Source organism: Erinaceus europaeus, chromosome 14, assembly GCF_950295315.1.
Source record: "Erinaceus europaeus chromosome 14, mEriEur2.1, whole genome shotgun sequence".
NCBI lineage: Eukaryota > Metazoa > Chordata > Mammalia > Eulipotyphla > Erinaceidae > Erinaceus > Erinaceus europaeus.
Window position 1 is genome coordinate 80,948,114 of NC_080175.1, and position 19,273 is coordinate 80,967,386.

General features: G+C 37.1%; 1 protein-coding gene across 3 annotated transcripts in view; it reads right to left on the reverse strand.

The window, feature by feature from the left end:
• Positions 1 to 848: 848 nt before the first annotated feature.
• The window catches only part of EPHA6 (EPH receptor A6), an 818,416-nt gene continuing 799,991 nt past the window's right edge, over positions 849 to 19,273 (reverse strand). For all 3 annotated transcript variants that reach the window (XM_060172097.1, XM_060172096.1, XM_060172098.1), the window contains 4 exons: positions 18,055 to 18,248; positions 14,992 to 15,063; positions 3,971 to 4,120; positions 849 to 2,514 (listed from right to left, as the gene is read on the reverse strand). In XM_060172097.1, coding sequence (XP_060028080.1) covers positions 2,400 to 2,514; positions 3,971 to 4,120; positions 14,992 to 15,063; positions 18,055 to 18,248 — 531 coding nt within the window. In that variant the 3' untranslated portion in view covers positions 849 to 2,399. The remainder of the gene's footprint in view (positions 2,515 to 3,970; positions 4,121 to 14,991; positions 15,064 to 18,054; positions 18,249 to 19,273) is intronic.

Here is a 19,273-nt window from a genome sequence, read left to right on the forward strand (position 1 = left end):
GGTCTGAAAAATATAAAAGCAGTTTAGAATAAAGTTTATAAGATTTTGGTGTAACAGACAAAGTAAAAGGGCAGTTTTAAAATATTAACAAAAGCTGTTCGGGAAGAAGACATATATCAGATGCAAAATAGGATCACTGGACTTTGTTTTTTAAATCTTAGCAGAGAACTTTGATTTTACAAAGGCTGAATATCCATCCAATAGAAGCTGAAATATATACTTGGTGTTTTGTTTTGTCTTTTGCCAGAGCTCTGCTCAGCTCTCACTTGTGGTGGTGTTGGGGATTGAATCTGGGATCTCAGAGCCTCTGGCATGAAAGCCATTTGCATAACCATTATGCTATCTCCCCAACCCGGGAGTTTAAATATTTTATAGAATATGTTTCATCAAAGCATAGAGATGTTGCTAGTAGAGTCCTATGGAAGACCACACTTATTCTACTCTTTATTTTTCTAAATACCTTTTTTGTTGTATTACAAAAATAAATATTTATGATTAATAAATTTAATCTGTTCTAAATCTGTTCTTATTGAATATATATTTGAAGACAGATAAATATGGAAATTCTCTATTTCTTCTAAATGTATCCAAATTTGTGTAAATGTACCAAGCAAACTGCAGGTAGTCTATGAGCGATGCATGACCATGCAGGTGATGGCTAGAAAGCACTGCTAGCTAATTTCTGGCACACTTGTTTTGAAAGTGATGGATTCCCCAATTTTTCATCTTTAGTATACTTTAAGGAATATTTTAAAAACATTTCCTTCAAACTCTCTCTATTTTTTGACATGAGAAAAACTAAGTGTAGATTGACATAGGCAAATATTAGGAGATAAGTCAATCTTCCGGAACAATCAACTAGTCTTAAAATCAGGAGTAAAAGAACAACCGAGATCCTTCTAATTATAAGAAAGCTACTATCAAAAAAGATGTGATTCATGAGGAATTTAAAAGTGTGGATAGGGCACTGTTATTTCTGAGGTGAAATGTGACAATCAGTCAATAGAATCAGAGTCTTTAGGCAATCTTCTTCCCCTCTCTTGACACATTTCCCCTACTGCTCCCCGATATAGTATAGTCATGTTTTTAGTACCACAAGGAGCAGCTGATATCATAACAGAACCTCAGAATCTGTTCACAAGATTTTGGAAAGCTGATTCGGCTTAATTTACAGAAAAATAACATTCACTTTTCTTCCTTGCAGCTTCTGAGCTTGTTAACACAAGTTAGCTGTGCTCACATCAGTGTATTGTAGAACCTCTTTGGAGGGAGGATATGGTTCCCTTTTTTTTTTTTTTTCCTCTTGGAAGGTTTGGAAACCAGCTCTAGCATGTTCATGTAATGTATATTTGGGAACAAAACACAAGAAATTTAAACATACAAAATGCTCCAATAGCAGGTAGTGTAATACATTTACTTTCATGGGCTGTCATTTAGCCATTGTAAAAACCTGTTTAAACTGATTGATTTTTAAAGTAGATCTAAGGAAGATAGTTGATGCTTTATTCAAAGTAATTCTGCTAAGAACAACCAATTTTCTCACTGGTGTGACAATTACTTTTGTAAATTTGTGAAGATAATCCAATGGAATACTCAGGGTTTCACCCTTTGACAGACATTAGAGAAATGCACTCACTTTTGGTCATTTGTAAGGAAGCAGAGAAACACAGTTAGTAGAACTAAGAGGGGAAGAGTCTCTAAAATACCACATACTAGAAAATATGTAGGATGCTATAGCAATGATTTTAAAAATAGTCAAACTCAGCCTTACAAAATTTAAAAGCACAATATATTTTTCCCATTTCAATAACCTTCTTTTCCCCATGTACATTCCCAACAAGAACTCTCTATAAGAAATAATCGATCATTTCTGCAAATAATTCTAACATCAGCCATCAATAGTTAAGCCTTTATAAAGCAATGACATGACCCATGTAGTTGAATGTAATCATCTAAAAATAAATGTTTTATGTTAATTAAAAGATAATTGATCACAAAGCATGACAAAAAGGTCAACTACTTTTTCATTTACCATTAAACACTAAAAACACCATTAAGGAAGCCACACCTGGGAAAATTCCTTTAGATTAAGCCTGTGATCACTTCCCCCCAAACTGCTATACAAAGTCACACACCCATGCTAAGTTCTTTACCATTGTGCAGTGTAAATCTGCAGCGTGTAAGGGATTTTTTTTTTTTTGCATGTTATTCAGAGAGGAGTTATAAAGCATGGTTTTTAAATCCAGGCCAGAAGCATAAACAAAAAGTGTGTGCCCATATTTCTGAAGGACAGGAGGCTGCAGCTTGTGAAGTGATGTTTGGAGAATCAGAAGAGCCGATAAGTAGAATGGATCAGTTTAGAAATGTCGAGGCACAAAACAAAGGTGCTTGTAGTACTTTCATACATGAAACCCCTTCTCCTGTATGTGCACCATGTGTAAACGTAAAGTCTGTATACTGCTGACTATTCGTCTCTGGTGCCCAATGAGTATAACTCCAATTCTTCTAATGTCACTGAGAGAGAGAAAGAGAGAGAAAAGGAGAGAGAAATATAATGAACATTTAGATTTGGCAAGTATGAGAGAAGGAAGTTAACATTTAGATATGGCAAATATGCATGCGCAGTGTCTGATTTGCTTTGAGTTGCCTAAGAGTCTTGTGGTTGGAAAAATGAGAACATGCAAATATAAATCAATATCAAGGATTTATTCTTTTTCATTCTTCCTGTTATCATGGGCTGTATTAAATTCGCCTCAACTTTAAGGTTATAAAAAAACCCATCCAATTCTGGCATCTTGAAATGTTCAGACATTTAACAGTTCTAAAGATGATATTAATTAGGTTATTACATAAAATTTCAGTAGCATTAAACAATCACTATGTAGGATCAAGGTGTAATGTGAACTCCATTTGAAGTCTCATGAACTTTCAGTATCTTCAAAAAAATTACAACTCACATGAAATTGTTATTATTTTAAAATAATGGAAATTTCATATAGGTCACTTCAAGTTTTAGTATTGTTTTTTTCTTTAAAAATATTTATATATTGATTCCCTTTTGTTGCTCTTGTTGTTTTATTTCTGTAGTTATTGATGCCATCGTTGTTGGATAGGACAGAGAGAAATGGAGAGAGGAGGGGAAGACAGAGAGGGGGAGAGAAAGATACCTGCAGACCTGCTTCACTTCCTGTGAAGCGACTCCCCTGAAGGTGGGGAGCTGGGGATTGGAACTGGGATCCTTACGCAGATCCTTATGCTTTGCGCCACCTGTGCTTAACGCGCTGCACTACCGCCCAACTCTCAGTACAAGTTGAAATCAAGAAAAATAACATATGGTATCAGAGAATTAAGTCAGGACCTCTGGCATATGTCAGACTGCTGAAAAGCTTCCCTCTTCTTTACCCACCCCCCCCTTTTTTTCCTAAAGCTCTTCTCAGCTTTGGCTTGTGGTGGTGCTGAGGATTGAACCTGGGACCTCAAAGTCTCAGGCACAAGAGTCTGTTTGCATAACCATTAGGCCATCTCCTCTGCCCTCACTCAGTTTAATTTTTTTTTTTTATTTAGACAGAGAGAGGGTGAGAGAAAGAGTAGAAGAAGGGAGAGAAAGAAAGGAGAGAAAATGAAAGTGATAGCAATTGATTATCAAGGAGTATTACATGTGAGTCCTAAGTATTGACCAATGTAAAACTATGTTAACATGATTCCAAGGTATGAACAATGCATTTTAGAAAGCATTGTTTTAAAATAATCAGTTTTAAAATAACTACTTAACTAATAGTAGTTATTAAAAATGTACAATTTATTAAAAATGTACAATTTACATGATAGTTAAATATGATGAGAAAAGATATGAAAATGTCATACTAGTTAAGAAAAAATAGTTTAACCACTGTGTCCTTGATACAGTATTTGAATTTATAACTTACCCAAGCAGAGCATCTAAATGAATAATAACTTGAAGATAACTTACTCAATGCTCATTCTTGAAATCAGGTCAAATGTTGTAAACCCTGACGCCACGAAGTTACTCTTATATTGCCCCATCTTTATAGAATCCAGCCAGTCACCAACTGTGACAAACAAAGGATACTCAGGAACTTCACCAGGGGACTCTGGCATTCTACAAGGGGAAAAATTCCATGAGGGTCATTTAAAAGTCAGAATAAGCAACTAGTGCTCAATTCTCTTTCCACTCTTAGTACATATGATATTTTCTTTACCCATTTTCCAAAAAAAAAGTCTGTATATTTTCCATCACATTCAGATCAGTCATTTTATATGAACAAGTCTCTCCCTCCATCCTCCGCTTTCTTACTTCCTTCTGATTTTTACTACTAGGTTTTACATTTGATAGATATGAAGAAAACTTTTATCTTTCTAATTTCTTTTTTTATGTCTTCTCTGGGATACATTGTATTTTCTTTTTGAGCCCTACCCCACTAGTGAAAGATAGAAACAGGCTGGAGGTACGGATTGAACTGCCAACACCCATGTTCATCAGAGAAGCAATTACAGAAGTCAGAACTCCCACCTTCTGCATCCCAAAAAGAATTTTGGTCCATACTCCAGCAAGAAAGAAATAATAGGGGGAAGATGACCAGAGGGCCCTGAACTCCACCTTCACCAGGACTCAGAGAGAAGAGGAAAAAGGTAGGACATTTGGAAGTAGTGATGGGTGTAGGCATGACTTACAAAGGAAGAGAAGGCAGAGCCATAGGAAAAAAATGGGCTTGGTGTACTGCACCAAAGTGAAAGACTCTGGGGTTGGTGGGGAAGGTTCAGGTCCTGGAACATGATGGCAGAGGAGGACCTAGTGGGGGTTGTATTGTTATGTGGAAATGTTATGCAGGTACAAGCTATTATATTTCAATGTTGTCTGTAAACCATAAACTCCCAATAAAGAAATAAAAAATTAAAAAAAGAAAAAAATGGGTAAATGTATATAAATACAGTTATAGAAATAATAGTCAATTCATATCTGCAATTTTAGGAGAACTACTGCAGTTTCCAATGGAAGGAATGGGGGCACAGAACTCTGGAGGTGGCAACAGTGTGGAATTATACACTTTTGTCTCATAATTTTGTAAATAATTACTAAATCACTTATTAAAATAAAAAAATATCTAGCATTGATGGGTCTTAAAGTAAATGGTACAGAAATTAGCATTTTTGTTTCTAAGATCTGATACTGATGGCATTCTAACTGGTGGTATTTTTGTGATTTTAATATAATGTTACTAAATGACATTTAAATAACAAATAAATATTTATAAAATAAATATTCTTTTGCAGAATTAGGTGATGTTACATACACACACACATGCATATATGCCCATATATACATATACACACAGTATCAGATACACAATAAAGTCAAGCAGAATAAAAGCTAACCTTAAAATAATAAACACAATTCAGAATTGTATATTTAATACATTATGGCAATACATTTGGATGTTATTATTACAGAAATATATGAAAGTTAATGCGAGAAATATTTTGAATGGTTTTTAGAAGTATTTGGTAAGAAAAGTGCTTTGCTTTTTTCAATCATTATACAGCTCTGTTGTCATATTTCCTATTTTGGATCTGTTAAGCCACACACTTCTGCAGTATAAACTGTAATGCCATTTGATGGTAGGATGTTTCAATCTGATATCAGAATGATTCATGATTTTAACCTTCATAAAGGTTAGTCATATCCCAGGGTTGAAAAGCTATCATATATCCACGAGTAATAATTTATTATTTTATTGTATAGAGTGAGAGAGATTGAGAGGGAAAGAGACAGATAGAAGCATCAACACTGTGATGCTTCCCCCTGCAGGCAGGGCAAAGGGGGTGTGAACTCAGGTCCTTGTACTGGGTTATGGGCGCAGTCAGCCAAGTGTACTACCACCTGGCTTCTAGTGATTATTGTTTTATTGCTCAGCTCTGGCTTATGGTGGTAGTGGGGACTGAACCTGGGACTTCAGTGCCTCAGGCAGGAAAGCCTCTTTGCATAACTATTATGCTATCTCTCCCACAGTAAGTATTCTTAATTGTTGCTCTAGTCTTTATTTTCTAGAGGTATTGCTATTAGTCAGCATTATCAAACAAATAGAATTTCATTTGAAAATATGAAACGATAAATGTCTCCACAGCTCACAGAGTTAAATAGGGGTTTCAATTATAGTATTTTAAAGTCTTCATTATTCTAGTGTGTTGTATGACTATCTATGAAGGTTCAGAATAGCTTATGCATTAGTTTTCTAAGTTATTTGACTAGTTTCTTTGGACCATACTTTGGAGTAACTCTGTACCAACTTTAAATATCAAAATAAAGAGGGTATATTTAATGTTTACCCACGCAAATAAAACACACATTAGAAAAATAGATGTCCTGCCTTAAACAATGTGATGCTAATATTTTTGACTGTCAAATAACTTGGTGAAATGGAAAAAAATAATGTGTTTAAGTGACTTTTCTTTCACGTTCTTATGTCATTCTATTACACAGAGATAGACTTCTTCCACTTCTCTCTCCTGAGAGAATAACTCTTGAGACTTCACAATTTCATATAACTGGAGAGTGAAAATGCAGTTTGCTAATTTTATGTCCTTAGTATAGAAAGGTCGTGCAAGGACACTCTATAGACTAAATACTAAATGGTCTATTTCTCATTTGAAAAGCATCCGCTATTTTCTCCCACAGTGTCACAATACTCTAATTCCCTTTTCCTCTGCACATCTTTAGTAACCTAGTTACTCTTTGGCCTTTATACAACTGCACTGGCAGTTGATTTAGTAAGGTCAGTGTCCCCTCATTGTTCACAGGCACGATGCAATAACTTTTCTTTCACCTTATCTTAACCAAGTTGAAAAATGCTGCTATTTGTCTAGCTCTGAGGCTTGGGTACCACCACCCTCACGTGGATTCTGTGCAATATTACCTGCTAAACAATAAATGCCCTTTCTTATCAACCAGGTACGATGATAAATTCAGTCTGCTATTTGCTGAGCATACAGAAATTTCTGCTATTTGGTGATTAGTGGGAGATGCCCACCTGAGTAATGTCCTTACAGTAAAACCTGCAGCTTAGATTTTTAATACGTACATTTTGGAGAACAGAATGTCAAAGGTCTACTACTTTTCCCAGAAACGGAAAAGGTAGTATTAGTAAATTTCAGGCATAATTTATGGCCAATTTAAATCAGAGCAAGGACTGGAGTCTATGCAATGATATAGTTTAAAGTGTAGTAAATATATAGCCCCAACACATTTAAATATGTAAACTCAAAAAAGGGGCTTCTGCAGTGAGTGACACATGTAGGGCCGCTTGTTTGCCCTATGTGAAGAGTCAACATCAGTCAGATCTGTAAAACAGAGACACAATGTCTTTATTCTACTATACTCTTTAGAGTTCACAACAGAACTAGTCTTTTAGTTTAGAAAGTTTTTAGATAAGTTAGTAATTGGTATTAACACTGCCAATAAAAGTTAGGTTTTTATCCTAAAAAATTTCCATTTTTTATATCTATTGTGTAAATAGAAGAATGATAAATCTGTTAAAATTATTCAGAGGGCTATACTTTGAGAAAAACGAGTGGTAAGAAAGATCTTGTCTTTCTTTTTGCCATCAGGGTTATGGCTGTGGTTTGATTCCTGTACATTTCCACTGCTTCTGGTGGTCATTTTTTCTTTCTGACTTTTTCCCACACTTTATTGGGAGGGGTTTAATGGTTTGCGATACAGCTGGCGACACAGAGGGAGAACCTGTCATCTCCCATAACAGGTATCTGCAAGATACTCAGTTATTCACCCTAGGTTCTTTTCACCATCATTCACCAAGACCCCAAAGCTCCTTCTTTCCTCCTTTCTGATTTTTGATGAGGGAGGGAGTGGGGAGGCAGAAAGGCAGAGACAGAGAGATACTCGCAGCATTGCTTCATTGCTCATGAAGAATGTGAAAACCTGGTGTTTGAGTCCTGCTCTTTGCACATAGCAACACATATGCTCTACTTGCTTCATCACCATCTGGCCCCAGAAGATCATGTCTTAATATGAAATTATAATACACTTACAATGCTCTTCTACCCCATTATGCTAACATAACTTCTTTCCTCTCACTCTCTATGTATACCAGATGAGCTCGGGTGTGTTCAGAGTGGCATGGTCATAGAATATATATATCTCCACAACACACACAAAACTGAACTGTACATATAGGGTCCATTCAGTTTTATATAGATTTATCTCAACATTTTATAAATATATTCCATATTTTTTCATGATTGCTGTTCAAATTAGAGTATAATCTATATATTAATCTTAATTCATTAACTCTCAGAAGTTAGACTCTTAGATTGCTAACAATATTCTTTTATTATAGATGATAATGCAAACTCAGAACATGTACCTTTTTGCTTCAGTTGAATTACTGCCTTGAGAAAAATCCATATGATAAAATAATTTTTATAAGAGTAAGTTAAAACTTCCTGATAGTAGGCACTGTATCTTACATATATATACATATTTTGCTTCCTGTAGATTTAGCACAACATTGAAAGTATTAAGGGAATTTATTAAATAAATGATGGGTTACACTTGACTATTCTCTATAGAAATTTGGTCTGTGTGTCTGATTCATATTGTATTTTTAAATATAAATGTAAGTGCTTGTTGATGTCATTAACGGTCAATCTCCCAATGCACATGCTTTTTATTTAACTTACTCATTGCATTGTGAAAATGTCTGCTTACATCTGTCTTTACAAGTTTCAGAGTGAAAGAAAAGTTATATGTGGAATGAGGCAGCATAGGGTTAAGGTTTCATATGCAACTATAGCCAAATTTTAATATTACTTATCCACCCCAGAGTCTGTTACTTTGGTGCAATACACCATCTAATAGGTAATTTTACAGATTAACTCAATAGTGTGAAGTGAGCTGCAGAAATCATTAGATGAGAAATTTATGCAAAAACAGTTAAAACTGTAAGATAAGTAATATTTTAATTTGGCTGTAGTTGCATGTGAAACCTTAACCCTATGCCACCTCATTCCACATATAACAGGTCCCAGAAAAGGATGAGGGGATCTAGTGGGGGCTGTATTATTATGTGGAAAACTGAGAAATGTTATGCATGTACAAACTACTGCATTTACTATTGACTGTAAAACATTAATACCAAATAAAGGAAATAAATTACCTATTAGACACAATACCTACCTCTCCTCTTGTTTCCTTTAGAAGCAAACTGTTTCTCTCTATAAAAAACATTTTATTTATTTTATTTAAATGAGAGAGAAAGAGTCAGAGAGAAAGACTAGGGCACTGCTCAGCTCTGGCTTATGGTATTACTGAGGATTGAACCTGGGACCTCACAGTCTCAGGCATTAGAGTCTCTTTTCATAACCACTATGCTGTCTCTCCTGCTCTACTTACCTATCGTTTAAAGGAATTTTTTTGTTTAATTGCATTTAAAAAAGAAAAAAACATTAGGGCCAGACGATGTTGCACTTGGTTAAAAGTACACATTGCAGTGCACAAGAACACAAGTTCAAGCCCAGACCCCCACCTGCAGGGGGAAAACTTCATGAGTGGTGAAGTGGGGGTATATGTGTCCCTCTGTCTCTTTCACTCTCTAGCTCACCCTCCCTTGTCAATTTATCTCTGTCTCTATCCAATAACAAATAAAACCAAAATCAAAACAAAACATCATCATCTCTACAATTAGGCCCAATATTCAAGTCGAACTCAAGTTAATAATGAAAAAATTTTTGCTATTCTTTAAAAAATCTAAAGTGTAATTTTATTCAAAAAGCTATAAAGTCACAAATAATATAACCATGCCTTATGTATTATAATAATTTTATGCTTATGGGAGATATATTTTTGTTCCAAACAATCTGAATTTTTATGGTGGGAAACTGAGATCAAGGACCACTTCTTATTAGATTTTACTTTTAGCATGTCTCTATTTCTTAACAATTTTTTAAGACTACATGTTTCTAATAAGAATGTTGATAGCTGGTAAAAGTATTAAGAATTGACATTCAAAGTTAATTATGAAGTATTATGTAAGTATTTATGCATATATGTATTTGAACTCTAGGAGTTACATAGATACATAGTAGGAATGGTATATTATTTAAAAAAATCTCCCATAAAGGAAGTGGATGGAACGGGTAGAGATTATATAAAATGAGATAAGTAAAGAGATGAAAGACAGCTGCCAGATGGCTTCACTCATTTGTGAAATATAACTAAAGCAAATGAGTTTGTAAAAGAATAGTAACAAAACTCTTCAACACTGTGAAAACTACGGTGGTTACCAGAGGGCAGGGGGAGCACATACATAAGAGTGAAGCCAGACCCCTGAAATCTTATGACTTTGTAGAACAAATTAAATTACTAATAAAATAAGTGTTTTAAAAACTCTCATCAGGCTAGGGTGCTGGTATAATGGTTAAGCAAAATGATTTCTTGACTGAGGCTCTGAGATCTCAGTTCAGTCCCTAGCACCACCATAAGCCAGAGTTAAGCAATGCTCTGGTAAAATAAAATAAATAAATAAATAAAAAATAAAAGTTCTCTGGGAGTTGGGCGGTAGTGCAGTGGGTTAAGCACAGGTGGCGCAAAGTAAGGACCGGTGTACGGATCCTGGTTCGAGCCCCTGGCTCCCCACCTGCAGGGGAGTAGCTTCACAATCAGTGAAGCAGGTCTGCAGGTGTCTATCTTTCTCTCCCCCTCTCTATCTTCCCCGCCTCTCTCCATTTCTCTCTGTCCTATACAACAACAACGACATCAATAATAACTATAACAATAAAACAACAAGGGCAACAAAAGGGAATAAATAAATAAATAAATTTTTTTAAAAGTTTTCATAATTCTGAATAGAGTACTCAACATATTATTTCTATAGCTAGACCTATAGGTATAGATCACTGAACTTCGAGGATATTCTAGTTGTATAAAGTAATAACCCAGAGACAGAAACAGATTTCATAACACATGCCAACTGCAATTTATTAGTCATGGTTGTCAAATCTGGTTTTGAAAAGGCCACAAAGACAACATCTAGGCTTACTAAGAAAGTGTTGTCATGATTACTAATGTCTACCCTAACAAGAAAAATAAACAATTAACTTATTTGCTAACACAGGACAAATTCCATCTACAAAACTGCCCAAGGATCTAATTCTGGAACTATTGCTGCCATATACCTATCTACCTACCTACCTACCTACCTACCTATCTACCTACCTTCCTTTCTTCCTTCCTTCCTTCCTTCCTTCCTTTTTTTTTTTTTTTTTTTTTACCTCCAGGGTTATTGCTGGGGCTCAGTGTTTGCACTATGAATTCACTGCTCCTGGAGGCTATTTTTTTCCCTTTTGTTGCCCTTGTTTATTGTTGTTACTATTATTGTTGTTATTACTGCCATTGTTGCTGGATAGGACAGAGAGAAATGGAGAGCGGAGGGGAAGACAGAGAGGAGGAGAGAAAAACATACACCTGCAGACTTGCTTCACTGCTTGTGAAGTGACCACAGGTGGGGAGTCAGGGGCTCGAACTGAGATCCTTAAGCTGGGCCCTTACGCTTTGTGCCATGTGTGCTTAACCTGCTGTGCTACCACCCAGCCCCTATACCTTCATTTCTATATTTGTTGTTGTTACATGTCATTTTTGCACATAATGCGCTTTAAGTGGTTTAGAATTGTAGGAGGATGATGGGAGAGCATACGGGGTATGCATTTGCTACTTACTACGTGCCATTATGTCTGTCCAGAGAAACACAAAATAAGAGACTATGCCCCCCACATGTTCCTTTTGGGACTTTAACAAGTTTGATTATATTTATGTTAGCCTTTTTGAATCCCCATGTTCTGTCTCCATGAAGCTAATAATATAAAGCATTAAATGATGATAACAATGCTAAGTACAGCAACCAGCACACAGTAGGCTCTCAACAAGTGATAGTAGTCATCACTGTTGACCATGCATATTATAACCAGTACCAGTATTAGTATTTGTATCAGTATTATTACCTTGTGTCAACATTTCATGTGAATAGAATTTTGATTTCCTAACGTGTAGAAATTTCACAGCTTCTGATATCCAATATTCAGTCTTCCTCCATCAAAAGTTGTTTATCATCAAGTTGTATTGAGCAGCTAGTCATAAAAATGTCTGTCATGACAACCCCACCAATGTGTCCTGGAGCTCTGCTTCCTCAGATCCCTTCCCCACTAGGGAAAGAGAGAGACAGGCTGGGAGTATGGATCGACCTGTCAATGCCCATGTTCAGTGGGGAAGCAATGACAGAAGCCAGACCTTCCACCTTCTGCATCCCACAATGACTTTGGGTCCATACTCCCAGAGGGTTAAAGAATAGGAAAGCTATCAGGGGAGGGGACGGGATACAAAGTTCTGGTGGTGGGAATTGTGTGAAGTTGTACCCCTCTTATCCTTTAGTCAATGTTTCCTTTTTATAAATAAAAAATTTAAAAAAAGGAAAAGAAAATGTCATACAAAAGTCATCAAAGATTTTAGTAACAAAAGTATAACAAAATAAGTTGTCTAAAGCTTGGCATATAATTTATCACTGATGATCATATATGGCCTAGGAAATCTTAAAATATTTTTGAAATTATTAGAAAAATCTATAAGACGTCATTGCTCTCAGAAGACAGTGCTATAGGTAGGTCACTGTCTTATAATGTAGACCAACAATGCCCTGCAGCAGAGGGTCTTCCCGATGATACTGAATCGAGCTTCTCCTTACTTTCAAAATTTATAAGTTATTGGAAGCCAAGGGCTTGAAAGTTCAACAATGTATTTATGTGTACCGAAGACAGTGGAGATTAACCTGTAATCTCTAAAACTATTCCTCAGAAGTATGCTGCAGACATAGTGTAGGGATTAGAGAAGAGTGTTTTCCATCATATTACACAATAAAAAGGACACTAACTGGCTGACTTCATTAGGTTGTACTTTGGAGGAGTCATATGCATGGATGGAAGAGGTTCAAGAAAGGACAGGAAGGTTACAGGATAAGGATGTTGAAGCTATTAATTTACAGCCCCTGATATAGCCCTGGATCTCATGGTACTATGCTAGACTTTGGGTTGGAGCAGGAGGTATTTCAAAAGATAGGGTTTGTAATTGGTCCAGACGCATTATCCATTTACCACTGTTTTAAAGCTGTGCCTTTTAGCCTAGCATTTAGTAGTGTACAATGTCGTAGCTACAAATAATTCTTTGCAAGGTGGCTATAAGACTACAACCACTGTAGAATGAATATAAACGAGAGTAGTTTGAAGTGTGAATTTGTAGAATGTTGACTGCATCGCTGGGGAGCCAGAGACGACCCGAACTGCCCCTGCGGCTACAGACAGACTATGACCCACATAGTCAACGACTGCCACCTCTCCAGATTTAAAGGAGGTCTCGAAACTTTACATCAGGCTCAACCTGATGCTGTTGACTGGCTACGGAAGAAGGGCAAACGCTAGAAGAAGAAGAAGAAGTAAGGCACTTTTGCAGATTATTATTATTATTATTTGCCTTCAGGGTTATTGCTGGGGCTCAGTGCCTGCACTATAAATCCACTGCTCCTGGTGGCCATTTTTTCCCATTTTGTTGTTATTGTTGTTGGATAGGACAGAGAGAAATCAAGAAAGGATGGGAAGACAGAGATGGGGTGAGAAAGATAAGACACCTGCAGACCTGCTTCACTGCTTGTGAAGTGACCCACGTGCAGGTGGGGAGCCGAGGACTTAAACTGGGATCCGTACACAGGTCCCTGTGCTTTGTGCCATGTGCGCTTAACCTGGTGCACTACCTCCAGCCCCCTCGCAAATTATTTTTATATTAGATCAAAGGCTTTCTAAAACATAAAGTAAATAATAAATTCTTAGCCAACACTGGAATCCTTTAATCTATCACTTCTCTCTCCCCTAAATTGTCTCAATTCTCTGAAATAAGGGATAGGTAGGTGAGAGGAATTGTAGGCGAGGGACTAGATAATGGGCATCCACTCAGGCTGTTGTGAAAATAAGAACATCGATTAAAAGAAAACAAAAACAAAACTCAGGCTTTATACCTTAGAACTCTGGTTCCTTTGTTCCTCAAACAAAAGTACACAAAGGGTAAAAAGCAGTAGCACATACTATCTTTGTCAGAAACAAAGAGAGCAAATGAGTCACAAAAACTTGTTTTATCTCCCAGAAATTAGACTTTAGAATTGAGTCAACCTGTCAACTTTATATAAAGTACACAACTTCTCACCCAAATGTAGTGGTGGTGCTATCACAGAGTGTGCTTGATGGCCTGTCCACTGGATTGCTGGACACCACCTCCTAAACCATACACCTATGCCCCTTGGACACCACCTCTCATTTTTTATTTTTATTGCCACCAGGGTTATTACTGGGGCTCAGTGCCTGCACTATGAATCTAACACTCCCTGTAGCCATTTTTTCCATATATTTTTTTCTTTCCATTTTATTTGACAGGACAGAGAGAAATTGAGAGGGAAAGAGAGATAGAGAGGGAGAGAGAAAGACAGACACCTGCAGGCTTGCTTTGCTTATGAAGCCTTCCCCCTTCAGTTGGGGAGCTGGGGATTGAACCAGGGTCCTTGTGCATGGTGACATGTAGGCTTAACTGGTTGTACCACTGCCTGGACCACCCCATCTCTCAATTTTACTTGACCTCTGGATCCTTTGGATTTTTGATATTTCCTCATCTGATTCTTAATCAATACAAAAAAGCATTCACAATCCTTAGAAAAGCAAGGATGGACTTGTACCTGCTTTTATCGAAGAAAACAGAAAGAGAGAAAGGGGGGGGGAGAGGGAGAGGGAGAGGGAGAGAGAGAGAGAGAAAGAAGGAGGAGGAGGAGAAGAATTAAGAAGAAGAAGAAGAAGAAGAAGAAGAAGAGGAAGAAGTTGTTAGTAGTAGTAGTAGTAGTAGTAGTAGGAGTAGTAGAGGAGAAAGGCTCTTACCTGCCTCCTTCTACAGCCATAGAACAGTTAGAGAGCTCTGCTGGTGGGCACTGGCTGTGGAGTCCATTAACCCTGTACCATAACAAGAATTCCAAAATAAATGATTGCAGGTTCACTCTGTGATCTCTTTCTACTAAATTCTTCTTCAATATTAAAACATGTACATCTGTTTAATAAAATATAAGAACTGAAGCTAAGAGACATTTTAGCTTAAGGCATTTTAAAATAAAAAGTTTTATTATTTAATTATGTATATATGTATTAATATAAGATAAGGAGAAAGAGGAAGAGGACCAGAGCACAGCTCTGGCATACGCACTACCAGGGATCCCTCTCAGGACTGCATACTTCCAAGTTAGTACCCACTGTGCTACCTGGTGGCCCAAGAAACATTTTTTTTCCTGTTTGTCTTTCCCTTCCAAGACAGGTTTCTTGAAAAGATATTACATTACTCTTCTCTTTTTTATTATTTAGTTTTGCTTCTAGTTACTGGGGCTTGTTGCTGGCACTATGAATCCACTGCTCTCCCCCTTTCATTCAATAGGACAGTGAGAAATAGAGGAGGGAGATAGAAAGATAGACACCTGCAGACCTCTTCACCTTGTGAAGCGTCTCCCCTGCAGGGGAGAGTGAAGGCTCAAACCTGGGTCCTTGTGAGTATCCTTGCTCATAGAGCTATGAGCTCTTCACAAAGTGTGCCACTGACACGGCCACGGCCACCCTCCCCCATTACTCTTCTCTATGGTCTTATAGTCACTCCCACCTTAGTCTATGTTTCTGTTTGTTTTCTTTATAGTCTCCATGGGCTATCTTAATTAGACTTAAAGCTTCAGATTCAATCTATATATTGATGGTCTCTACGTCATTAGCCTGATGGTTTTCACCTGAGGTTCAACCTACACATATATGCCTATAAAAAAATCTCTACTTAAATGCCTTACAGATATGCATCTTTAACTCAACACACTTGAAATTGTCTCCTGTCTATCTCCCCCAAATGTGTTCTTCCTATCTCTGTTGGTGGTAATCAGCTTATCTAAGAAAGGAACTTGACAAATTATCCCTGATCTTTTCTCTCCTCCATAGTTACTAAGATGCATTTGTTCATCTTGCCTCATAATAAATCTGTTATCTATGACCCTCAGTTTATTCCTGTTCCATAAGTCAATTCCTAATCATTTCTAGCTCAACTGCTGCAAACATGTAACATTCTGTTTACAGTCCTGTTCCTTGTTCTGCACTCAGGATATATCACCTCTAGAATGATATTTCAGAAATGCAAATGCGATCATTTAATTTTATGTCTTAAAAATCTTTCAAGGGCTGACTACTGGCTTTATGATAAAATCCAAAGACTCTCCTCCCTTCTCTCCCCCCCCCCTTTACTGCTTCCTGTGTGGAACTGCTTTAGGGGAGATGGGCTAGAGTAATAGTTTAATCTCTAGCTATTTCATGCTTGACTTCACTTCACTGAGGCTGCCAATTAGTGATTTAGAGGTGAACTCTTATGGGCTCTGCTGTGAACTGATGCCTGATTCAAGCAGTCCTTGAAGAGCCTTCATCCTTACTGTCACTAAAACCCACACTGCACCAAAGTGAAGAATTCTTGGGAAAGAGAGGTAGGGACAGAATGAAGGGACACTGGGGCCCTGGTGTGTCTCCTAGACACCGTCAAGGGGAGATGAGAGGTTGTGCCTATGTGTTAAAGATTATACTGTAAACTATTACCGCCCCGAATAAACAAAACCCTACACTTTTTTTTTTAACAAAAAAGGCAAAACAAAACAAAACCTTACACTGACTTGAACCTGTGACCAAAAGTTGAACAGCGGTATATCTTGTTGGCTAATATCAGAGTCTAGAAGTTTATTTCTGGAAATAGTTTCTATGTCAAATTTGGCTTAAATAAGGTGATGTATTTTCAACTTAATACATCTTAAATGTAGTATTTTCAGACATACGTGATAATTCTTTTTTCTTGTCCTCTCTCCAATTCTTATAATTGCTTTTCAGAGAGAGAGAGATGATCTCCTCAATTCTCTTGACTTTTACAATATAGTATAAGTGTGCCTTCATTTTCTTATATTTCCATTTGTATTTTTCTGAAATACAAATTTTTAGAAATAGAAAGTAGGGCTGGGGAGATAGCATATTAGTTATACAAAAGGCCTTCATGCCTGAGGCTCTGAGGTCCAGGTTCAATCTCCAGCATTATGATAAGCCAGACCTGATCAGTGCTCTGGTCTTTCTCTTTCTGTATCTCTCTCATTAAAAAAAAATTAAAAATTAAGACTAGAAATGAAAGTAAAAACAGTTGGATGTGATCAGTGGGGAGCCTCCTTGCCTCTGTCTTTTTTTCTATTTTAAATAGAGGAACAGAAAGCAGAATGGATAAGGAAATTAGAGAAGTTGCACATACCCTCATATCCTACATATAAAGGGAGGAACAGTTGTAAGCAAAGTTTATATAAAAATACCAAAGACTCACACAGGAAAACAACATAAAGGAGCCAATTCAGAAAGACTAGATGTGAAGACAGAATTTTCTCTTTTTTTTGAAAATTTTTATATTTATTTATTTATTTCCTTTTGTTGCCCTTGTTGTTTTATTGTTGTAGTTATTATTGTTGTTGATGTCATCATTGTTGGATAGGACAAAGAAAAAAAGGAGAGAGGAGGGGAAGACAGAGAGGGGGAGAGAAAGAGAGACACTTGCAGAGCTGCTTCACAGCCTGTGAAGCAACCCCCCTGCAAGTGGGGAGTCAGGAGCTCGAACTGGGACCCTTACGCAGGTCCTTGTGCTTTGTGCCACCTGCACTTAACCCGCTGCACTACCGCCCGACTCCCCCAAGAATATTATTTTCCTTGTGGAGAAAAAGTCTATTTGAATTATTAGTAAAGTGCTTTCTCAGCTGGTAAATAAAAATATAGGCAATATTCTAAAAGATCTATAGCTAGATGACTATCAAGGCAAACTTTATTCTCTCTACCTATTAGTTTTGTCTATAGCCTGGAAGAAATTATGATTGTCAAGGGGAAAAAAAATCAAGATATGCATCTTACACAAGTATGTCCTCCACCAGAGTGTGAAGGGCACTGGGATTGCGAATCAGTTTGTCAAGGAAGCTGACAATGTCAGTAAATTTGGGTCTGTGATTTCTCTCCTTCTGCCAGCAATGGAGCATCAGCTGGTGTAGAGATGCTGGGCAGCCCATGGGAGCTGGAAGTCTGTACCCTTCTTCAATGGACAAAATGACCTAAGTGAAAACACACATAGATTATTCTTACTTTTGGAGACAAACAACAAGTATCCTAAGTTATGATTATTTTATACAGAAAGCAGATGCCAAAATATTGGTAAGTATGGAAACTACTTTTGATGTCAAGTGGTCCAAGTAAGAACACATACAAACATGGTAAAGCAAAACTGCAAATATCCCCATAGTAACTACTGACCCTCTGAGAGGAAAATACGCTTACTTATTTAAACCTTTTTGGTGGAATTAGGCTTTGCACATGAACATTTTCACTGCTAAGAGCCACTTTTTTCAGTCACATAGACACAGAAAGAAAGGGAGAAAGGGAAAAATATCACAGTACTGAAGCTTTCTTCATTGGCATGACACCTCCCATGTAGTTCTGGGGCTTAAAACTAGGTCATCCGCATATTAGTGAAGCTTCCACCCTGAAAATATGTGGATACCACTTTACAACTGTGAGATTGTGATTGTCACGCATAAAAATGATAGAACACTAAAGTGTTGGCAAGGATCTGGGGGAAAAGAACCTTTCTATACTGTTGGTGGGAATATAAATTGGTCAAATCCTTGTGGGAAACTGGAGACTTCCCAGAATGCTAGAATTGGACCTACTCCCTATGACCTGGCAATTCTTTGTTGTGGGATATATCCAAAGGAAGCAAATACACCTACTTATCCAAGGATGGGTATACCTATGTGCATAGTAGCACAATTTGTAATAGTCCAAACTTGGAAACAACACAGATGACCAATGATAGATGAGTGATTAAGAAAGTTATGGTGGGTGGGGAAATGGTTATGCAAAGACTCTCATGTCTGAGGCTCCAAGGATTCAGGTTCAATCCCCTGAACCACCATAAGCCAGAGCTGAACAGTGCTCTGGTAAAAATAAGTGAAAGCACTGTGCAGGGAAATGTTTGATCCAATAGCATATTCAAAAAACAAATAAAGAGGGAAAATGAAATAAGGGAAAAATAAAATAAAATAAAATTTAGAAGATGGGAAGGAGGGGGTGAAGAGGA